Here is a 25,113-nt window from a genome sequence, read left to right as displayed (position 1 = left end):
TTGCATATGGGTGGGCACTTTCACTTGTGTCTTGGTTATAAACATTTTTTATGTTTTGGCTTTGCCAAAATTCAGTTGGTTTTGGTTTGGGGCTTTTACCAAATTATGGAAAATGTTAAAATAGCATAATAAAGCTTAAGAAGGCTTTAAAATAAGTATCATAAAACCGATAAAGAAACCAAAATAATGTAATCGAAAAACTCTAAATAATGACACAAGATATGACAAGAAACACCTAGAGATGGGCACTGGTCAAGGTGTTCTGGTTTTGCTTCTAAATGATTTTGGGGTTGTGGTTCTAGAAAATCTTAAGAGTTTTGTATTTGGTTTTGGAATATACAGAAGTAGCGAGACTTACTGACTCCAGAGCCACGGAGGTATATTATTGGCCGGGAGTAATAAAAGTGTGGGGTATTATTGGCTGGAAGTAATGAAAGTGTGGGGTATTATTGGCCGGGAGTAATAAAAGTGTGGGGTATTATTGGCTGGAAGTAATGAAAGTGTGGGGTATTATTGGCTGGAAGTAATGAAAGTGAGGGGTATGATTGGCCGGGAGTTATCAAAGTGTGTGAAATTGCACCTGATCTAGCAGTAATTGCCTGTGAATTACGATTAACGTCAGTTCGGGCACAATACCCTGCAGATACCCCACATTTGATGGTTTAGTCATTAGTTCTTACCACATTTTTTTTAAAACAGAGTAGTAGATTATGAAAACATTTTAAAAAAAGCTGAAAAAGTTAAATCAAGATTAGAGACTTTTTTTTATTGTTCTCATATAGAGTTATGTGGAATTCATATGCTTTGACATTTTTTTGATTGATTTTTGAACTGATTTAATAAAAGAAAAGGTGTAGACATTCCTCATTACTGGAGTCCCTACTTCATATTGTCTTATTATTATTATTCATATTATTATTGTTTATTTGTAAAGCACTAACATATTCCGCTATGCGATATGTGGTATAGAAAACAGAAGGCGGTTCGGTTTTATAAGGAAGACCCATAACTCTGCATTTCCAGACATGTAGCACATTTCAAGCCTTTACATAATGTTTCCTTAGCACAGTATATTTTAAAAATTATTTTTACACAATGAATATTTATATGTGCGTATCTAGCACTTTAGCTGTCCTTTCTCGTGGTTTCCCCGCAGACAGATAATGTATGGATTCTCGGACAGCACCGTGGGATGGGGATTTTGAGCATGCGTTTAGCGTATTACCTCTAAATCACATAAGAAGATTAGAAGTCAGAGCGTGGCAATCCTCCAAAACCAAATGGATTTGTTATCCGACACGACTCGTGTAGCCTCGCTGCTGTCAGATGTGCCTGCGGTGTTGAGGTTAAACAGTAACGTTAAAGCTCGGCAGCAGGATTTACACCTACAATGGCTGTCTAGAATGCGGCGCTGCATACTCTGCAACTTTGTGTTAAGTTGTCAAGTAGGCATGATTGTCTGGGGCAGCGGAGACAATTGTTACGAAGGTTTCGGACAAAGCTTGTTAAAAACTGGGGGAAGGGGCTTCAAGCCTGTAGAAGTCTTTGACATTGGAAGCCTCTTGTTAGTAATTAGGCTTTATGCAAACAAACTAAGATGTTGGTGTTGTAGCCCCCTGTAAACAACATGTCTAGAGGGCCAATGTCTCAGGATGCACAAGGCAGGCTTATTGATTCTAAAGTTGCCAGGGAAGCAGCAATGCAGACTGAAGGGAAGAGAGCAGGAATACATATGAAAGCTTTTATTTGTTTTTTGGTGTTTTTGTTTTTCGTTATAAGAAATGCTTTCAAAATGTATATATTGTTACTTAGCAGAGTGTACTAATATTGAAGAGGATTATTTGAAGGGTCAGTCCCTCCTAGGCTCAAAGTAAATGGCAGAGAAATGTAATCGAGTTAAATCTGTCTGATTTCGTTTGACTAAAGTCCAGCAGCTATAAGTATTTTTGCATTATTTCTTAAAGTTAATTTGTAAACATGGGGAGCTGAGACTTGGGAGAGTTTTGATTTCTTCTGGCTACTTCCTTTTGTCCGATGTCACGGTGTACAGCAAGTCTGCACAGGCAAATGTCCTGTCTCAGCCTCCATTACTTTATTGGCTCAATAAAGGTGCAAGGCAGAATAAGGATAGAGGAAATACTTGATTGACAAAGGTTTACTGGCTATGCACATATTTATCTCAGGCTGTGCTGAAAAGCTGTGTAATACAGCAGGCATAAGCTTATGACATTCAAGTGAGCACACTGGGTGTCACCTTTTGCTTCTGGCCCATGTTAAAGCTGCAGACAAAGCATATGAGCAGGGTGGCTGCAGAGGAGCGCGGTGGAAGAAGAGGATGGAGAACCGCTAGAGCAGAGCGGCAGAGGAGTTGGACGGCGGGAGCAAAGCAGGGCAGCAGAGGAGGAGGAGGATGGCCGGGGAGGAGCACTCTGTCGCGGCAGACACAGAAAGTCAGTGAAGACTTCCGGGTCGAACCGTTGGGTCGCACTTCTCTAGCGATCCTCCGTCCTCTTCTCCCGCCGCGCTCCTCTGCTACCGCCCTGCTCCTCTCCCACTGCCCGCCTCTGCTGCTGCCACTCTGCACCCACTGTCGTCCTCTTACGCAGCCGCTCCTGCCTCCCCCTAAATGCGCTGCCCTAGGTGACCGCTTTGGCCGCCTAGTGGTTGCACCGGCCCTGCATATACTGGGCTTATAATAAAATGTAACACTTTGTGTTGCGTCATTAGGTTGTGTTAAAATGTAAAATATTTTTAATAGATACAATTTTATAATAACATTTACGACCAGGAACATGTCTGCAAACAACACTGTAAAAAAAGAATTGCAGAATAGGAAATCGTTTGTGAGTGTTTGTGTTAGGAGCTGTTCAGCTCCATTACAGATTTGCGTCTGACAACATTTCTTTAAATCAGACTAGTATAAATATTGAAACTTTTTTTTTAAGTTTTACAGTCTTACTAGTAATTAAATGCTTTGGAGTGTTTTTATGATCTTTACCTAATTTTTTTTAGTGATACAACTGTATGTTCTACATTGTGCGTTTCCTGTTGATGTTTTGTGTAGAATGAGTCATGTTGCTATCGATAGCTAATTCGGATAAAAGGGAAGAACAGAAAGTACCAGATAAATTAGAGGGGGAAAAGCAAGTTTCATTATTTAAAAAAATGTGTTCTTTTGCCTGATATATTATTATTATTGTTATTATCATTTATTTATAATGAGCCAGCATATTCTGTAGCGCAGGAAGAAAAACAATAAAATATCAAACATTACATACATTGATGCAGTAGGTAAGGCGGGCCCTGCCCCAAAGAGCTTACAATCTATAAGGAAGAGTACAGTAAGTGGAAACATAGGGTACAGGGGATGAGAAGGTTGCGTGTTTTAGAATTATAACAGAGCAGCCGTATCCTTTGGGGTGACGCAGATGTTGGCTGAGGAGGTTCTGAATGAACTCAGCTGTGCTATATGCAAGTCCTTTAGTCCAGGGCAATAAAAATTGCAGAGGGTGGGGCTGACCAAAACCATTGTAAGCAATCCAGGAGGTTAACCCTTAGCACGCTGTTTCTGTGCAGAGGAGAGCAGCTCTTAGCGAACGCAGATATAGGCTGAAGAGGTTCTGGACAGTATTCACAAGAATTTCACACAGCAAGTACAAGAGATTTCACAGGCATGTTACTTGGTTCACGTATGAAAGCATTGAGACTCGACTAGTGCATAATGACACTCGAGATCACCAGTTCTAACAATAGGTACATTTTTTCTTGTTGATGGGTTTGGAGATTTATGATATCCACGACAAAGCTTATAATGAAAAGAAAATAGAATTTAAATAGATATTTGATCGTAACCCCAAACAGAAAGAATTCCACCTGAAAGGAATACACACAAGATTACCATTGGTTCAAACTGCACCTATTTCTATGAATGCCCTTGTCTTGGGGGCCACAATATATGTATGTCAGTCCTGGCATAGTTCCATCAGCGGAGGATACTTTCATGTTAAACTAGATCCTGGGAAAGTCTTAGGATTACTTTAATGGAAACTGCAACAGCCACTTAGCATGTGAAGTCAAAGGATTTCATTGCATTTACTGTAAATGTGAACTTCTGATTTAAATGAAAAAAATACACACAAAATAACTGAAAGAGATGAGAATCTTGTTGCCCTTTCCATGTCAATTGCAAATGGCAGAGGAAACACTTCCGAATTTAGATAGCATTATATGTGGTAATGTACAGTTACTTATAGTATTTGTACGTCTGGTGCATTGTAAAATTGATTTAAAGATCATTTGCTGCCACTCTGTGGATTACTTTGAGAAGGCAGGGAGGAAATGCTTATGCCATATTGTATTGTATGTCTTTATTTATATAGCGACATAAATATACATAGCGCTTCACAGTAGTAATACATGTTGTAATCATATAAATAACAAATAATATAAATAACAGGTCATGGGAATAAGTGCTTCAGACATAAGAGTGACATTAAGGAAGAGGAGTACCTGCTCCGAGGAGCTTACAATCTAATTGGTAGGTAGGAAAACGTATAGAGAAAGTAGGAGGGAATTCTGGTAAATGCGTCAGCAGGGGGCCAAGCTTTATGTACCATGTGTCCAGGATTATCCACAGTGCTACTCACATGCTTCTTTAAGCAAATGTGTCTTAAGGTGGGTCTTAAAGGTGGATAGAGAGGGTGCTAGTCGGGTATTGAGGGGAAGGGCATTCCAGAGGTGCTGGGCAGTCAGTGAGAGGTTTAAGGCGGGAGAGCGCTTTAGATACAAAGGGGGTAGAAAGAAGACATCCTTGAGAAGACCGCAAGAGTCGGGATGGTGCATAGCGAGAAATTAGGGCTGAGATGTAAGGAGGGGCAGAGGAGTGTAAAGCTTTAAAAGTGAGGAGGAGAATTGAGTGCGAGATGCGGGATTTGATCGGAAGCCAGGAGAGGGATTTCAGGAGGGTAGACGCGGAGACAGATTTAGGAAAGAGTAGAGTGATTCTGGCAGCAGCGTTTAGGATAGATTGTAGGGGTGAGAGGCAGAGACGCCGGACAGCAGGAGGTTGCAGTAATCGAGACGGGAGAGAATGAGGGCCTGAGCCAGCGTTTTAGCAGTCGAGCAACAGAGGAAAGGGCGTATCTTTGTGATATTGCGGAGGAAAAAGCAACAAGTTTTAGAAACATTTTGAATGTGAGAGGAGAATGTGAGAGAGGAATCGAGTGTGACCCCTATGCAGCGTGCTTGGGCTACTGGGTGAATGATCGTATTTCCAACAGTAATGTGGAAGGAGGTAGTAGGGCCAGGTTTGGGAGGAAGTATAAGGAGCTCTGTTTTTGCCATGTTAAATTTCAGTCGGCGGATGGCCATCCAGGATGATATTCCAGAGATACATTCAGAAACTTTGGTCTGTACAGCAGGTGTAAGGTCAGGGGTTGAAAGGTAAATTCATATCTTTAAATCATGTTTGCATAGAGCCGGGGAGGGCAAACTTTTGGAGCTGCGCCCCCATGCCCGCTCCCCCTTACTTTTTTACTGGTATCAAATGACGCTGCAGGTGACATCACATGACCCCTTTGCATGATGCCGCGGGGTGATGTGACGTCACATCACATGGCATGATGCCGCGATGCCATGGTGAAGCGGCACAACAAGGCTTCTGAATCCCGGTAAGTAGGTTACAGAGGCCCGAGCGATCCCCCGGAATTTCATTTAAATGCCTTGGGGAAGAGCGCAGGGCTTCTGCAACCGCCCACGCCCCCTCCCCAAAAAATCCCGCGCTTTCCAGTTTGCGCATCCCTGGCATAGAGTTTCAAAATACCAGACCTCCTTCAAGATGACATTCGACAAAATAAATGCAAATTCTATTTTTATTACCCAAAAAATAAACATCACAATTTTGTTTATGACGCCTACCAAGCATATTATTAGCCAAAGTAGTTATACTGTGTGTTTGATAATTTAACTAAGTGCACATAGTATCCTACAGGTATAAATAATCGCTAAATGAAAAAGCTGACCGTTAATAATAATTTTTTGCTGTAAAATAGTCTAGAAAGCAGTGCTACATACTCTGAAAATATTGGGTTAGGTTGGGATATCTAGAACAAGTCTATTACAGTACTTGTGCTTACAACCCTTGAGGTAAATAAAAGGGGGAAAAGTAACTTCAATGGGGATTTGTCGCCTAAAAACATCTTGAACAGCAGCTTCAGGCGATATAGAAATTACCCCAACGAGTTCTATGTTGTTATACTAATACTACTCCAGAAGACACCTCCTGTGCTGGAAGGCTTATGGCCCTATACAAGTGAATGGGCCATATATTTACTAAGTGGTGTTACTCCATAAGATACCTTCCATGCTGGAAGACACCTTACTGCCCTTTCATTTGAATGGGATGTAAAGGACCATATCAACTAAGTTGTGCTGAAAGGTGTCTTATGAAGTAACACTGCTTAGCACTGTTTAATCTGTTTGCAAGAAGGAAGGTTTAAACCAAGCAATAACTAATGTATGTGTTTGTCATTGTGTTTTCCAGAAAGAAATGACAACACGGATGTGCCACTGAAGATGAACACGTTTGTTAACACAACACCAGCTTCTTCCTCCCTGTGTATGATTCACCCATGGCAGTCATGAATGTGCTCAAATTTCCCACTGGACCATCAGAATACAGTCTGGATTGCATCCAGACATAGGAACCATTACAGAGTGCCCTGGTTTCTTCAATGCTGCTAGCACCTTCCTGTAGAGGATGTCAATGAAAGACAAGACAAGATTAAATACTCTTCCTGGATGTTTTATTATAAAAACGTGTATAGGCGAAAAGCAGTAACGTGTCCAATACTCTGCTGCAATGCATCACTGGAATTCAGGTTTTTAGTCCATAAATATTTTTAAATAATTTTCTAAGAAACTTTTCTTAAGAACGTCTAATTTTTAAGTGTAGGGGATATTTTTGAACAAACAAAATTTTGGACATTTTCTGTAAAACCTTTTCTGCCTGAGTGGTTTGTGGTGTCATTAGATACATTGAAAACATATGGGCTAAAAGACATTGATACGTCCCACTGAACAGTGTTAATATGTGTGCATATACTTATATAATACATCGTATTTCTACAGAAGAGTGCAAAACTCAGGGGACTACTTAAGCTTTTCCACTTTAGACCTAAAAAGCCATATTCTAAACAACTCACTGTCAAATGCAAGGTAGTATATATGTTGTACACACATAGCAGACTGTTCTATAGCGCACAAGCGAGGTCTAAACATTGAATGCATGTTGTAACAATGGGGGGGTTATAATTTATAATATATTTAATTGATGTCACTCATTCTAGAAAACAGGCCTGATATACATGATTAACAAGTCCTCTGCTGTTTATCAGAGGAATAGAAAATAAAGACAATTATACACAAACACACACACTCAAATCATCATTTTCAGCCCTTGTCGAAATACTGCTGCATGACGGCCACCCCAGTGACACACACACACACACACACACACACACACACACACACACACACACACACATTACATTGTTGAGACAGTACCAGCACACACACTCTTAATTCATTTCTTGCAGTAATCCACTCTTTTGTGCAAAAAATGCATTTTGTGCATCTGAAAGTGAGTCTGCTTTAATAGTTGATATATAATTTTGCAGACCTGTATGGAATGATGCTTTCATTCATCTCAAGTACTTTAGCAGACAGATATTTAGATCTGAAGACATTTATCATTGCTGTCATTTTACTGAGGTGGTCTTATGGGAAGCACTTAGATCAACCCTCTTATTTAAAATCACTCATTAAATAGGACATCATCTGGTCAAGATCTGTTTTGACACATCATTAACTTAGTCATTTAAATATGTTTGTATCTGGCTGGGGAATCAAGGGCATTGTCTAGCATTAAAAAAAAGACTGCTATATTGTTTTAAACAAATGTGATGGTTCTCAGCACCTGTTCACACAAGGTCTTTTTTAGAATGTTACTATCTGCTCACAATAAAATGCCACATTTCATGCATCTAAGGCACTTCCGTGCTGTAGCACCTCACAGTGATTTGATCTGCTGTATAATGTCTTGTGTCCCCTCCAAGCAGAAGCATTGGCAACTGCGGGGATAATTTATCTAGATTCTGAAATTAGCTTGTATCATAAATCATCCCAAGAGTGTGCTGAAAATACATTTGTCATATAATAACAAGCACTCCATTAACTTTGTCTATGGGGGAAAAAAACTTTTATGACAATACACTGGTGAACCCTCTCCAAAGTTGTAAGATCTAGAGTCCTACAATCTTCCTTACAAACATCCACTTAACACAGAGGATCTCAACTCCAGTCCTCAAGACCCCCCAACAGGTCAGTTTTTCAGGATATCCCAGCTTCAGCACAGGTGGCTCAATCAGTGGCTCAGTCTTTGACTGAGCCACCTGTGCTGAAGCAGGTAGCCACTGATTGAGCCATCTGCACTGAAGCAGGGATATCCTGAAAAGCTAACCTGTTGGGGCGTCTTCAGGACTGGAGTTGAGAAACCCTGCCTTAACCCAAAAGGGAGACTAGAAGATCTCTCCTTAACCTCCCAAACCTATCCCTATAAGAGCTTTTACATGTTGGCCAGACAGGAGAGCAGGCAAGACTAACACCGAGATCAACATACAGATAGATGTAACTACACGGCATTGCTGAGGGTGATCCATTTCTTCTGAATGGCAACACCTACAGAGAGGATTCCCCACTGCCGTAGGAAAGCCGCGGCTGGGATCCCACAGCTTCCTGGGCCGAAATAAATCAAAGTCTGGCTACATCTGTATCACCCTACAGGCCGTAGAAGATGTCTTACTGTCCAATGGCTTTAAATGGTCTGTATGGAGTCTTCCAGCGCCAGGTGGTGTCTTTTCACAAAAGACAACTTAGTAAATATGGCCCTAAATGTAATGAGGTATAAGGAATTTTGCCTGCTTCAGACTTTAGGATGTACATTTCCTGTTATATAAAAATAAATCTAACAAAAATAAATGTCTCACTTTTTACTAGCATTCCAATGCTTTTAGTATTGCAGACCTCTTCAATATATAGATTTCCATGTCATATTCAATGAGAAGACACCATCATTAGTCATCATTCTGAGTATAAACTCACCAATATACTTCCTTGTGTTTTGAAAGTTACCCATCTTTGCCATAAAGTAGGATGACATATTTCAGTTTGATTTTGGTTGATCTCAAAACAAAATAATAAACTATTCATTTTCTCAGGTTACTGCCATAGTCCATCAAATAAGAGGCAGACATTCTACAAAAATGGCTGAATTTAGTACAGCACTATAGTCATTTTCACATTAGTTCCTGTTGATGATACAGTATAATTGTATAGACTCTTGACATATCGGTGATCCTCAATTATTCAGATTACTGTTCACTACAACTCAGCTACTTTTACAGTTACAATATCCACCATTTAGCAGTCACCACCCTTTACTGATTATCGCCACACTTACACTTGTCAACTCGTACATTCTGACCCTACTGAAAACTGGCACCCAAAATCTGGTTACTACTGAGAGTAACATTTTCAGAAATGCTCTCATTAATTAATTGCAAAATGATTAATGATTAATGATTGCAAATTAATTAATTACATTTGCAAAATGAACAGTGTCCTTATTTATTTCACGATAAGTTGTCCGTCAATTCTGCTTGCTGTGGGTGGGTTAAAGCAAAACAGAAATGTTTCCATCACATCTGGAAAACTAACACGAATAACAAACTATGTAGAGTAATTAGTTACATAATGTTACTGTGCTAATCCTTACTATAATAGATATATCTATATATACACTGTATTAGTAGAGCATATACTGTAACACAAGTTGTGTAACAAAATGATGCATTATAGCAGGGGTGCGCAAAGTTTTGACCCTGCGCCCCCCTGCCTTCTCACCTCCTGGCTCGTGCCTCTCCCCCTCCCCCCCCCCCACCCCCGTCCTGCAAGGCTCCCGCGTCAAATGACGTCGCGGGGTCATGTGACGTCACGCGACCCGGACACCGGTTTCCATGGCAACGCGTCACCGAAGATCAGGTGGGAGAAGCTTCAGAGGCCTCGCGCGGTCCCCACGGCTTAATTTAAGTGCCTTGGAGGAGAGCGCGGGACCTCTGTAGCCGCCGCGCCCCTCCTGGAAATTCTCCCGTCCCCCACTTTGCGCACCCCCGCATTATAGTATTGTACCAAAAGAATGACACCAGAGATCTGTTAAGCTGCACAGTGTCATTCAACTGTCTATCATAGCTGCAATCCATTTTAATGCAGTTATACAATATATCATCATTAAATGTAGAAAATGTGATTACAATAGAACAGGACTGTTTTTTTTTTTTTTTTCAAATATATTTGATTACTGTTTTAATTAAACAAATATAAGCTATGATAAAACATCTCTTTTGTTGGGCAAAATAAACGTTCATGAGATGAGGTATGAATAGGATTTCTTGTCAACTTTAGAACAATTAAATAATATGTTTTATTTATTAACACAATTCCATGTTACAGTTTGGTAAATATGATTCTTGTAAGAACGACTGTAAATAGTTTTTTTTAGCATGATTGCTGAAGTTTGTAATTTTTAAGGCAAATGTAATTTCTAATAAGATTTATACTGGTTCAGTCAAGCTTTTTGAACGCTCTAATGCATTTGTCTAATTATTTGTTAGAATATTTTTGTTTCTAGAGTTTAATGATAGGGAACCTGTTATGTGATTAGCGAGAAAACGTCCACTAATGGTGAAAAGCAAGTAATGGAATTCAAACCAATAAAAATGTTGTTGAACTTTTGTGTGTTCAGTTGTTTGCTTAAATTGACATGTGTGATATCTCTTATCTAATCTTTTTAATATTGCTGATCTAAAGCATATACTGTAACACAAACTGCATTTCCCCTATAGCAAACCCAGTACACAAAAAAAGTAGATCAATTTAGACGGCATTCCAGTTTTTAGCGTTGCAGCAATCCCCTGTTGGACCTTTCTTTTTTTTTTTTTAACATTATTTGTTCGGAGGACCCACACATGTCCAGCATATTTCTTTTCTATTACTTGTTGGTATCATAATAAAATGATGACTGTAGTGTTACCAGTAGAAGTACAGCTTCCTAGAGTGAGGCCAAAAGAGAGCCACAGCTGCACCAGCGGCCATATGGTTCTGTCCCACAGGAATTGGGAGACGTTCCTGGACCTGAGTACTGTAGTTAAGCTTTAGGCTGAAAACCCGCTGCGAACGGCCGCGTGCGCATGGGCCACCAGCCCCTTACCTCATGCCTGTCTGTCCCCGCTGCCTTCTTCCGATGAGGGTCACTACGCGCTGCGATGCGCCAGCCGCCAGGGGATGCAAGAGGATTGCGATCCCGAGCAGTGACACGTCAAGTGGTGCGCTTGTGAGCCTATTGGCACCGGGGACTGGAGTGAGCTTCCCCCACCTCCAAAAGGTAGGGGGGGGGGGAGGATGTGTGTATGTATGTGTGTGTGTGTGTTGTGTGTGGAGGGGGGGGACGGACAAACGGACCCTCCGCTCAAACCACGCCGCCCCCTCCCCCTCACTCCCCAGCTCCCAATCCCTACAGACCGCAGGTAGCGGTCAATTGCCTGACCGAGGCAGCGGGGCCTCGGCCTTAAAGACATGCATGACATACAGACTTAGGGTGAGCTCAGGGAGACTACTACGCGACGTGCGCGTACATGTTCGAAACAATTTTGGGTTGTCCGGTTGGAGTTTTGAAACTGAACACTACACCCGGCACCAACATACAGCGTTGACGCTGCTACATTTTGCCGCCACAGCCAAAATTGTTTTTTGCGACTGCAGTCGAGTCACGTGAGCTGGTTCAGCGAACTAGCTATGTGACACGTTAGCCATGCCTCTGCCACTCCCCCAAACGTCGCGATCCAACTCCTGCAGCCAAGGCACAGATCGCTGGGCTGCAGGAGCGCGCGCGCGGATGTAGTTCTTACCCTGAACTCAGCCTTAGAAATATTAAACAATGATTGCGTACATTAGTGGAGGAATAAACCATGAACTCAAAAGTAAGTAATTGGATTTGTTTATTTCTTCCTCTATGTACTGTACAGCTATTTTAGATTTGTGGTGCCACTTATGGTTCCAGAAAACCGAAGGATATTGACATTTATTGATCACTCCAGCTTTTGCTTCTCCTGGAACAGCGTGGTCCTGTCTACTCATCTTCTTCACCTGTTTAGGCGACAGCAGCAGTACGGAGTAGAACATATTAGAGGGATTGGTAATGAACTTAGGTGCAGATCCACAAAGCTCCGTTCAATTGGGTCAAATAATATGACGTTACCTAAATAAGTAACAGACGTTATTTGTCCTGATTTTAACGGGTATCTTCAAAGCAAATTATATGGCAACAAAACGTCCGTTAATCAAAGTAGCATCGTTCTGATATCTGTGGTAGTGGGGATGTCCGAAGTGGAGAGACGTGCTAACCAATACACTGCTCATGCGCATTAGGAAAAATAGAACTTGTGTTCCAATTAACGCACATGCTTTCTAGCTGCGTCACGCATGTGCGTTAAATGTACGCTCATGAACACGTTCAAGTTGAAATAAAAATACAATATTTAGTGAAGTTTCTCAGCCATATTAGCCAGACCCTACAGGTGTATATGTTGCTGGGGAGACTGCTCCTGCGCAAGACTCAACAGCATAACGTTTATGGCAGAGGAATTCGATCTCATTAATGGTGTAGATAACCACTACAAATTGCTTGGGGACTGTGCTAAAAAACCAACACAGCAGAAAATAATAGAATATGGAAGATTAATGCCCTGGGCAACACAGTCCGCATGGTGGACCTGTTAACAAAGCGGCTGAACATAAGGTCCACAGGAGGGAGACCATCTAAGCTGGACCTCACCCTCAAAACATCAATTGATGGAGGTATTAGGCATTCAATTGTTGGACCACCAGGCGTATTGGACATCAATGATTATGCCTAGGATCAACCTGATACATCAAAACAGACTACATATAGTAAACAGTATATATCAATCTCGTATATGTGTCACTTTATACACAATCTTGGAGATCAGATCTAAGATTACTGTATTATTTGCACTGCAGTAACACATACATGCGGTGAGTACTATAGCTCACAAAATAACCTATATGTGACATGCTTATATACAGTGCTCGTCAAATCCACTCGCTCCCTCCTCTGGGGTGAGTGGATTTTGAGCTGGCGAGGCGGTGCAGGACGAGAGCAGAAGAAGAAGCTGGCAGCGGGAGAAGACCATCACCATATCAGGAGCAGCAGCAGAAGGTGTTTGATGGCGAATGGTGGGCGGCGGAGGCAGCAGCAGGAGAGTATTCAGATCCATGTGAGTGTAGCCCTTTTTGTGAATCCCTGCTTTAAAGGAACTACGGGTGTTGTGTATACCTGTGGGTTCAGGAGCTCTGAGCCTCCGCTGTTGGGGAGCCTGGGGTCATACCCTTACTTATCATGGTGCAGCGCCTCCTCTTACCCAGGATCCCCGTATTAGAGAATCTACCCTGAGCAAGAAACATAACAACGGTATTGTGCAACAGGCAACCTTTTACTATTGAGATTAACTAACGGAAGTTTGCAAAGCATACATGACATGTATAAGATCCTTATACTCTACATAACATAACGTAACACACACACAGTGGCCCGGCCACACCTTGCTAGGAATAATGTTCTGTACACATGTGGCTCTGCCACTCTCCCAAGGAGTATGTCCTGCAACTATTAGCTGTATGGAATAGTGTGATGGCACACTAGTGACCCCAATTAGTTAGTGGGAGGCGGGATCAGCGCCTGATGACCGGTGTAGGTGCACTTGTTGACTACCGATACCTTCCGGTCACTACGGTGACCACACCACTCCACACAGGGTTCCTAGTGTTGCTCCAGCCTTGCGCCGACACTCCGCTATGCTGCGCGGTCTGTCCTCCAGACCAAGATGGCGTCCGCAACTCCGCAGCTGAACCCGCACTAAAGGGATATGTCCCTAACTGCTACGGCCGTCCCTACAAAAGCTGCACCCTACGATGACAGGGGTAATGCTCCTCGGGGCTGGGGAATGTCTCACCTAAGCGGAAGGGTCACTGACCCTCCGCTCGCGCACACGAGGTTCCGCCACCTTCCTCCTTCACCTCTCACTCGTGTCTCCCACCGCCCACACGCATCCTGTCTCTCCATCCAGAGTCTCGCACCCTATTGGTCCTCAGCCTCAGCTGACTCTCCCACAGTTCAGAGTTCAGATTGGTTGCCTTTCGCGCGCTTCCCTCGCGCATGCGCAGCCTGACTATTCACACAGTGACCTTACTGGCAAAAGAACAGTATGGCGCTTCCTTTGTTAGTGACAGCGCGGAACCATCATATATATGTATACACATCCTTACATTCTCCCCTCTCCAGAATCCAACGTCCCCGCTGGACTACCTAAACAACATATATAGGAACTTATTTACACAGCCCTCTCCGTCCTAGATTAGGTTACACATTTCGTTGAACAGTACCACCATAGCTTGCATTCTATGCCGAGCCCACTGCTGAGCCTCATAATGGGGTGCCCCAAATTGATCGTATGCCATTCGCATGGGAGGCTGACTGGTTCTTTGACTTCGCCGAGGTTGATTCTCCTCTGCTTCCTCTGCAGAGTATCCAGTCTCAACTGGTGTTTCCATATCTACCCTTGAGGGGTTTTCAGCATTAATACAGTCTCTCTGGGGTGTGAAACATGGGCTTTGTGGATCTAGGGACTGACTCACTGGAGTCAGATTATCAATGTTCGGGCCAAGAGGCTCTTTACCCGTGGCTCCTTCGGGAGATGCCTCCGCGGCCGGAAGGCCCCTTTGAGAGGTTCCTTCCATCGGATCCTCAGAGGTGGCAATTTTTACAGTCTCTAGGCCATCCTCTGGGTTTTCAACTTCTCCATCTATTGGCGTAGCAGGAAATTCCAACTCGTCGGTCCCTACTTGAGGTATGGGAAGTAGGTGATTCCTATGCCACACTTTTACTCGGCCTTCGGAGTCCTTGATCCGATACACAGGAAGGCCAGGCATCTGTGACTCCACCTCGTACACACCTTCCCGCCACCGGTCCGCCAATTTATGTTTCCCAGGAACACCTAAGTTGCATAAGAGGACCGCGTCCCCGGGGTGAATCTCCTTGTGACGTACTTTGTGATCGTAGCCTCTTTTATTTCCCGCATTCAATTGCGCTGCCGTTCGTTCAGCCAATTTATAGGCCTGCTGTAAACTGTCCCTTAGCCGCTGTACATATCGGAAATGCGTTCTGTTGGATACCCCATCGGTAGATATCCGCAGTCGCACATCCACCGGTAACCGGGCTTCTCTTCCGAACATCAAAAAGTACGGGGTATACCCGGTGGACTCATGCCGAGTACAATTATACGCATGTACCAACGCCTCGACGTGCTTACTCCACTCCGTCTTTTGTGGGCTTGTTAGAGTTCCCAACATATCTAACAAGGTGCGGTTGAACCGTTCGGGCAACGCATCCCCTTCGGGGTGGTACGGGGTAGTACGTGACTTGGCAATGTTCAGTAGTGTGAGCAATTCCTTTATCAGTGTACTCTCAAAGTCCCTGCCTTGATCAGAGTGAAGACGGTTTGGTAATCCATAATGAGTGAAATACTTCTCCCACAGTACTCGGGCCACCGTTACGGCCTTCTGATCTTTCGTAGGGAACGCTTGGGCGTACCTGGTGTAGTGGTCAGTGATCACGAGAACATTACTAACGCCCCGACTGTCGGGCTCGATACAGAGAAAGTCCATACACACCAGATCCATGGGGCCCGAACTTTTCAAGTGTGCCATGGGGGCCGCCCTGGTGGGCAGTGTCTTCCTTTGTAAGCAGCGATTACACCTTCGACAATGCTGCTCCACAGACTCCCTCATTCTAGGCCAGTAGAACCTATCCTGTAGTAGCCCAAATGTCTTATCAATGCCCAGGTGGCCATGGTCATCGTGAAGGGCCCGAAGGACTAGGGTCCTCAAGCGTTCCGGTAGAAACAGCTGACGCCGATCGGGATGGTTATGATATGGTATCACCCGATATAACAAACAATTATCCATTTCGAACTTCCCAAACTCATTCAACAGGAGTTTCACCAAGTTTTTGGGGGCTTGCTTCAGTATAGAAGGGTTATCTTGTTGTACCGCTTGACGGGCCAGCTCCACTATGGGGTCTTGAGTTTGGTAATGCACTAGATCCCTCCACGAGATGATATTATCTTCTGTGACATTCATCCCTTCTCGACCTTGATAGGCCCGAGGGATGGCTCGCGAGTGGCATCCCAAAGAGTCAGCAACCCGTAATTCCGAGAATGCTACCTGGTTGTCGACTACCGCAGCCACGGAGCAGAGAGCACGAATCCCGGGACCCGGTATTTCTTCCCATACTTCCTCATCAGGGGTAGATTGAAGACCCGGTCGATGAGACAGGGCGTCGGCACCTATGTTGGTGGGTCCAGGTTTGTATTTAAGGTTGAACCTGTAGTTGGCCAGGGCAGTTAACCAACGGTGTCCCGTGGCGTCCAATTTGGCGGACGTATTTATATATGTCATGGGGTTGTTGTCCGTGCGTACTTCGAACTGTACCCCATACAGGTAGTCGTGCAGCTTGTCCACCACGGCCCATTTTAGGGCCAAGAATTCCAGTTTATGGACCGGATAGTTCTGCTCACTAAGTGTCAAGCTTCGGCTCGCATAGGCCACCGGACGTAGCCCGGTCTCATACTTCTGATGCAATACCGCTCCCAGCCCGCTAAGGCTAGCATCGACATGTAGGACATATTCCCGTTCTGGATCCGCATAGGCCAAGACCGGAGCCTGAGTGAGGCTAGTCTTTAAGTTCAGGAAGGCCTGTTCACATTCTGGGGTCCATTTCTCCCCAAAGGGCGTCTGTGCCGTGACTCCCTTTCTCTCAGTTTCTCCTGGATACACCTTTAGAAGATCGTTCAACAGCTTTGCTTTGCTAGAGTAGCCTTCCACGAACCGCCGGTAATAGCCACAAAATCCCAAGAACGACCGCAGTTCCTGAATATTCTGAGGCCTAGGCCAGTTCACCACCGCTTCTATCTTCCCGGGATCGGTGGACACCCCTTCGGCCGATACGATGTGGCCCACATACGTCACGGAGGACTGACAGAATTTACATTTGTCCAGAGACAGTTTGAGACCCTCCCCCTGAATTCTATCCAGTACCCTCATTAGTCTCTCGGAGTGTTCTTCTAGAGTCCGCCCGAACACTATAATGTCATCCAGGTACACCAAGCATTCTTGCGGGTTCAGGTCTCCGAGAGTCTTTTCCATTAATCGCTGGAACGTGGCAGGTGCTCCGCAGATCCCTTGCGGCATGCGGGTGAACTGATAAAACCCTAATGGGCAGATGAAGGCCGTCTTTTCTTGGTCCTCCTGGCCCATGGGTACCTGGTAATACCCTGACCGGAGATCGAGTACGCTGAACCATGTACTTCCCGTCAGAGCGTTCAGTAGGTCTTCGATTCAGGGCAGCGTGTATTGATCGGGAATGGTGCGGGTATTTAGGGTTCTGTAGTCCACGCATAGGCGTACGGTACCGTTCTTTTTGCGGACTACCACGATGGGCGATGCGTAAGGACTTCGGGACCCTTGCACGATCCCAGCCCTCTCCATTTCGGCGAGTAACCTTCTCACTTCGTCTACGTCCCGTGGTGCGAGCCGTCGAGAACGTTCCCGGAAGGGAGTAGCATCACTCATTCGGATGGTGTGGCGGGCACTGCGGCTGCACCCCACATCCATGTCACTGGTGGAGAACACATGTTGGCGCTTTTGTAACTCGATCCGCAGCCTTTCCCTCCACTCCTCGGGGAGCGGAGAATCCCCAAAATCAAATTCTAGCCGGGATCCGGAGGTATGACCATAGTTATGGGGTCGCCCCGTTACGCCCTTCTCTTCGGGGGTCACGGGGTATATTCTGCCCAGTGGCTGGCGCCGATCAATGCTCATGGAATATGGGGAGATATTCTGCACGTATACCCAGGTGCGCTCAGGGATTTTTCCAGGCCACTTCTTGACGGAGGCCAACACCTCGTAGCCCAGCCGGTGCTCATCCTGGGCCACACTTTCTAGGGAGAAGAGCTGATCCTCCGGGCGTCGGCCCGGGTAATGACATGCGGCAACCATCATTCTTCCTTCCCCCGGGGGAATTTGAGTCAGTCCCCACTCTTGACTATAGAGCATTCCATGCTCTTCTTCAGTCGCGATTTTGCCGCAGACCTCTTGGAGGGCAGGGCAGGCGGCTAGGGCCAGCAGCAGGGCTTCTCCCGCCTCTTGCAAATACATGCGGAACACCGAACGCACAATGTCAGCGTTAGTACCCAAGATGATCGGAGCGCTGGGGTGATCCTGAGGTTCAGGGCACACTAAGGCCTCCACTTCCATGGGATGATGTTTACCAGTGTTCAGTTGGGGGATGTCTAACTGCACCTTTACTACGCCGTCTATGGGGTAATCCTCATGACTCAATCCCCTCAGCCGCAAGGCATCCGCAGAGAGTAACGGTAATCGATGTAGGTGTTGATCGTAGAAGGGCCGGTATACGATGGTCACCTGAGATCCCGTGTCCAGCAATGCGGCGGCGTAGATGCCTTCGATAACTACCCGAATAATGGCGGCGGGGCCGATTCGGCTGCTTGGGGATGGCGACGACGCCTCTCCATCCTCCAGGGTCTTGCACGGCATCGACTGCGCGGGCCGGGACGCCGTTTTCCGTAAGGTGGGGCAACGGGCACGCAGATGTCCCATCTTTCCACACGCATAGCACTGCATTTGGCTGATGTAACTCTCGCTTCTTCCGGTTGGTGAACTTCGCCTGGTCGGGAGACGAGGCCGGGGTGTCACTGGTGTGCTGGCATCCTCGGGGTCGGGGTCCCCAGGCTCGGGCACGTCGGCCTTGGTTTCCACTTTCTTGACTTCCTTACCCCCGGCCGGGGGCTTTTTCCCAGGGGCCAGGTCACGTCCTAACAACACCGTCTCGTGCGCTTGGACCCGATCCATTAGGTCGTGAAACGATAAGGCTTGCCCGGGAGTTAGACAGCTACTGACTCGCACCGACACGGGGTGTAGGGGTAAGAGCCCCCTCAACAGCTGAGTGGTGCGCAGTCCATTGGCTTCTATCCTTCGCAACACGCCCTTCCTCACCAGATTCCATAAGTCCAGGTGTAGTCGCCTGAGGAAGTCGGATACCATTTCCCCTTCCTTCTGGGCTAACGCGTGGAATTTGGCCATCAACGCATAAGTGTCCACCGGAGCCCCATACGCCTTTGTCAGGCAGTAGATGAGATCGGCTGCATCAGCCTCCGGGTTGTCATCTCGGTAGTAGTGCACCATGTGGGACGCGGGGGGCCGTAAGCACTCAACGATGCGTTGTCTTCGGACCGCGTCCGTGCAGGTCCATTCAGGCAGCACCTGTTCTGTGTGATCCAACCAGTCCTCTATTCCTACTTCCCCTTGGGGCGTGGGTTTCTCACCGGAGAAGGCCTTTAACTTCCTATACTGGAGCGAGTGAGTTGTGTTGTGGAGAGCGGCTGCTATCGCGGGGATAGAGGTGTCTCCCGGTAAGCCATCCCCGACTGCGGGGTAAGTGTTCAGCCTTGATAGGCTAAGTCGGTTGAGGCCGGACCGCAGGCCTGGCGGGGTGGGCGAGGAGCCTAGGTTCAGGGCTGCTGGCCAGCGAGGTTGCAGGCCACGGTCAGGGGAGTGGTCTGGGCCCCCAGTCGCTGCACCTACACTGCGGCTGTATACTCTCTCTGTGGGGTGGAAGTGGCCAGGGGCACAGGGGTGTCCGCCTGGACTATGGGGCAGCGCACCCCCGGGGCCTCGGGCAGCAGCAGTATACGGGGCAAGGCTTCGGGGCATATACTGCACCGACACACTTTATTCGAGCAAATACCCAGTATGTACCTGGCAGATACCTGGAATGTGCCGCTCCTCACCTCTGACAAGCCCCGTTGCGTTTGCCTTCCCAGCCTGGGTTCATGCCTGGCTGACGGGCGGCTGATCTGTTAAATGATAATGATTAGGATATAATAGGCTGCAATGCTTCGCGTGTCTACCAGATGGCATAAATTCATGAATTGTAATGCAGTATATATATATATACTGTGCAGTATTGCAGCCAGCGGGAATAAAATGCTTCAATCCCTGCTTGGAAAATACCTCAATGCACTCGGGCAGAAAACAGACACAAACCTCAATACACCCGGGTATACCCGAATTCGTGGGACTAGCCGAGCTCGAATAAAGTGTGTCGCCAGTGTATCTTGTTCAGTGGCATACAAGACCCGGCGCCAGGCCTGGTCGCGGTCATAGAAATGGTCTTGTACTTGGGCATTGTCCAGGAGCGGGAGCTTGCGGACCTGCTCGGTCACTGTACCTAACGAGATCGTGGCGGGGACATGGCCCAGCGCGAAGACACGATTCAAGGGAATCCCGCGCCGCTGGGCCCACTTGCGCACCTCGAGCGCCGAGGGCACCGACATGACGTGGGTTGGTTGCACAATAGAGAAAAAAATGTGGGGGCACCCCAGGTCTAAGTATCTGAGCAGCGCCTCCAAATGTAGCCCTTTTTGTGAATCCCTGCTTTAAAGGAACTACGGGTGTTGTGTATACCTGTGGGTTCAGGAGCTCTGAGCCTCCGCTGTTGGGGAGCCTGGGGTCATACCCTTACTTATCATGGTACAGCGCCTCCACTTACCCAGGATCCCCGTATTAGAGAATCTACCCTGAGCAAGAAACATAACAACGGTATTGTGCAACAGGCAACCTTTTACTATTGAGATTAACTAACGGAAGTTTGCAAAGCATACATGACATGTATAAGATCCTTATACTCTATATAACATAACGTAACACACACACAGTGGCCCGGCCACACCTTGCTAGGAATAATGTTCTATACACATGTGGCTCTGCCACTCTCCCAAGGAGTATGTCCTGCAACTATTAGCTGTATGGAATAGTGTGATGGCACACTAGTGACCCCAATTAGTTAGTGGGAGGCGGGATCAGCGCCTGATGACCGGTGTAGGTGCACTTGTTGACTACCGATACCTTCCGGTCACTACGGTGACCACACCACTCCACACAGGGTTCCTAGTGTTGCTCCAGCCTTGCGCCGACACTCCGCTATGCTGCGCGGTCTGTCCTCCAGACCAAGATGGCGTCCGCAACTCCGCAGCTGAACCCGCACTAAAGGGATATGTCCCTAACTGCTACGGCCGTCCCTACAAAAGCTGCACCCTACGATGACAGGGGTAATGCTCCTCGGGGCTGGGGAATGTCTCTCACCTAAGCGGAAGGGTCACTGACCCTCCGCTCGCGCACACGAGGTTCCGCCACCTTCCTCCTTCACCTCTCACTCGTGTCTCCCACCGCCCACACGCATCCTGTCTCTCCATCCAGAGTCTCGCACCCTATTGGTCCTCAGCCTCAGCTGACTCTCCCACAGTTCAGAGTTCAGAGTGCAACCCCCAAAGTCCCTCCAGATTGGTTGCCTTTCGCGCGCTTCCCTCGCGCATGCGCAGCCTGACTATTCACACAGTGACCTTACTGGCAAAAGAACAGTATGGCGCTTCCTTTGTTAGTGACAGCACGGAACCATCATATATATGTATACACATCCTTACATGAGCAACAGGAGAAAAGCCGGCTGCTGTCCGACCCGGAAGTATTCCGTTAAGTCACGGAAGACTTCCGGGTCGGAGCGCAGGGGCGCACTCGTACCCAGCTTTTTTCCTGCTGCTAACATGGATATGAATACTCTCCTGCTGCCTCCGCCTTTCGCCATCAAACTCCTGCTGCTGCTACCGACATGGTTACATATAGTTACATAGTAGATGAGGTTGAAAAAAGATGTACGTCCATCAAGTTCAACCTATGCTAAATTTAGACAACAGATACTTTATCCTATATCTATACTTATTGATCCAGAGGAAGGCAAACAAAAAACCCCAGTGACATATCCAATGATATCTCATAATGGAAAAATAAATTCCTTCCTGACTCCAAGAATTGGCAATCGAATTAATCCCTGGATCAACATCCTTTCCATCTATATGTATTTGGTATATCCCTGTATAACTTTCCCATGTAAAAAGATGTCCAACCTTGTTTTGAACAAATCTATTGCCCTTACTGTAAAGAACCCTTTCCTTTGTTGCTGGTGAAATCTCCTTTCCTCCAACCTAAAGGGATGGCCTGAGTCCTTTGTACTGCCCATGGGATGAATAGTTCTTTTGAAAGCTCCTTGTACTGGTAATGGTCTTCTCCCGCCACCAACTTCTTCTTTTGCTCTAATCCTGGTAAATTGATGGTGGTGGGCAATCCATACCGGGAGAAAAACAAATGGTGGGTGCATTTTTTCTAAATTGTTAAGCCCTGCGTATATGTATATTCAATTATACTATAGGCTGTGTAATGCTGATTAGTCATGTTCCATTAGTTATAAAGTAATCTTTTTGTTATTTTATTCCCATATTACTGTTCTTAAATCACTGACACCACATTAATAAACATTAAAATACTTAATAGAACAGCATATTCTTTTTATTCTTAATATATAAAGAAATTTATGTTTTTCACACAAAGTATACCAGAACGTTGTTATATGCACCCAAATACTTTACTACTGTATTTAATCATATTATGTACCTTTTCTGAAGGACCGTCGTGCAGTCACCCACATGCATCCTCGCCTGCTGTATCAGCACCCTCAGAAGCTGTATCAGCGCCCTCACCTGCTGTAGCAATGCCCTCACCAGCTGTATCAGCACCCTCACCAGCTGTATCAGTACCCTCACCTGCTGTAGCACCCTCACCTTCTGTATCAGCACCCTCACCTTTTGTATCAGCGCCCTCACCAGCTGTATCAGCGCCCTCACCAGCTGTATCAGCGCCCTCACCTGCTGTACCAATGCCCTCACCTGCTGTACCAATGCCCTCACCTGCTGTATCAGCGCCCTCACCAGCTGTATCAGCACCCTCACCTGCTGTATCAGCACCCTCCCCAGCTATACCAGCGCCCTCACCAGCTGTATCAGCACCCTCACCAGCTGTGCCAGCACCCTCACCTGCTGTATAAACACCCTCCCCAGCTGTACCAGCGCCCTCACCTGCTGTAGCAGCTCCAAGACCTGCTCTGCCAGATGATCACTGTGATGTGCCCACTCTGGCGTATAAGTAGCAGCTCCTCAGGATGCAGTCATCGTTTCCCCAAAAATCTCCCACCCCTCCAGCCACCAATTCAGGGAGATAACCCCCATCCTGCAGCAACACTGCCCGTCCGTCACCAAGAGTTTGGCCCAACTAACTGGTGCGGTTAATGGGCTTACTTGGGCAGTGCAGCAAGTTATGGAGAGCTTGCGAGCACCATCACTTTTGAAGACGCTGGCTATATTCAGCAACTCACTGCCAACATCGGGGTCTCATTCCTGATGGCCTCTCCACCTCCTCCCTCAGTTACATCCCATAGGGTAAAGAGCACACAGAAGGGGCCATTGTGAGATTGTCCCTTCCTCTGCCAAGAAGAGGAAGAGATGATTCTCCTTTATTTAGTGTCATTTTGTCCAATTACCAAGATGTAACTGTATGTGAATGTGATGGTAGGGGGTAACCAGGCTCTCAAATAAAGGTTAAGCCCATTTTGGTTACCCCTGATCCTTGTATAAGGGTCCAAGAGAGTTAGCTCTTGGGCCCAGCAACCTTGTATGATTCCAATTTACTATGCGTAATAAAAGTATTTTATGTGTTTTTCCCTTTCCAGGGCATGCCAGCGAGCAGGGATTGCTAGGGTATGAGTTGCAAAGGGGGATTTTGCAGAGGAATTGTTGTCAAAATGTGCCTAGGAGGTTGGGGTTCGGAGTTGTCGGCTCCCCCATAAATGTACCCGGGAATCATGCCAGATTCTCGGATACATGTAGGCATATTGTCCTGGCAATATCTCCCCTTGAAACCGCAAGCGCGACTCAACACTAGGGTACCCTGCTTCAGCATAACACAGAAAGGAGAATGAGGCACAGGGATGAATCGGTATCCCCGTAGCTGTGGGAATCCCTAAGTTAAGGGGGGTACCCTAGCTACAGCTGCATCAGCCATTATTCAAAAACCCTTCACCTACGGGTAAAGCCTAAAACTTTCTAACCACTGCTTTTAATCAACATACACATTGTAAGTGTTCTTAATTCACCAGCATATATCTTTATTAAAAAACAATATTATGCTATGGGAGCCGCGCTGTCCCCGTTGATTGGATGGCGCTTCACTTTACAGATGGACAATGACCCAAAACATACTGTGAAAGCAATCCAGGAGTTTTTTTAAGGCAAAGAAGTGGAATATTCTGCAATGGCCGAGTCAATCACCTGATCTCAACCCGATCGAGCATGCATTTCACATGCTGAAGACAAAACTTAAGGCAGAAAGACCCACGAACAAACAACAACTGAAGACAGATGCAGTAAAGGCCTGGCAATGCATCACAAAGGAGGAAACCCAGCGTTTGGTGATGTCCATGTGTTCCAGACTTCAAGCAGACATTGCCTGCAAAGAATTCTCGACAAAGTATTAAAAATGAAAAATGTATTTATGATTGTGTTAATTTGTCCAATTACATTTGAGCCCCCGAAATAAGGGGACTGTGTATGAAAATGGTTGCAATTCCTAAACGTTTCATACAATATTTTTGTTCAACCCCTTGAATTAAAGCTGAAAGTCTGCACTTCTATTGCATCTCAGTTGTTTCATTTCAAATCCATTGTGGTGGCGTACAGAGCCACAATTATGAAAATTGTGTCATTGTCCAATTATTTCCGGACCTAACTGTATATAAATATATATATATATATATATATATATATATATATATATATATAAAACAAAAAAACAATATGAAGTAGCGCCGCTAAATAACCCAGTTAATTATAGATATTAATAGGAGAGACAGTAACTAATTGGATAGGCTTGAAGGGGCAGCTAGAGTAGGCTAATACACTA

At 45.9% G+C, this 25,113-nt stretch overlaps 1 protein-coding gene across 5 annotated transcripts in view; it reads left to right on the top strand.

Moving 5' to 3' along the window:
- MOB3B (MOB kinase activator 3B) overlaps positions 1 to 10,847 on the top strand; it is a 160,587-nt gene extending 149,740 nt beyond the window's left edge. For all 5 annotated transcript variants that reach the window (XM_075595642.1, XM_075595652.1, XM_075595679.1 and 2 more), the window contains exon 4: positions 6,542 to 10,847. In XM_075595642.1, the coding sequence (XP_075451757.1) occupies positions 6,542 to 6,571 (30 nt within the window). In that variant the 3' untranslated portion in view covers positions 6,572 to 10,847. The remainder of the gene's footprint in view (positions 1 to 6,541) is intronic.
- Positions 10,848 to 25,113: the final 14,266 nt, after the last annotated feature.

The sequence above is a fragment of the Ascaphus truei genome, chromosome 1 (assembly GCF_040206685.1).
Source record: "Ascaphus truei isolate aAscTru1 chromosome 1, aAscTru1.hap1, whole genome shotgun sequence".
NCBI classification, from domain to species: Eukaryota; Metazoa; Chordata; class Amphibia; order Anura; family Ascaphidae; genus Ascaphus; species Ascaphus truei.
The sequence above is the reverse complement of the archived record's forward strand: the minus strand, read 5'-3'. Positions and strand labels throughout refer to the sequence as shown.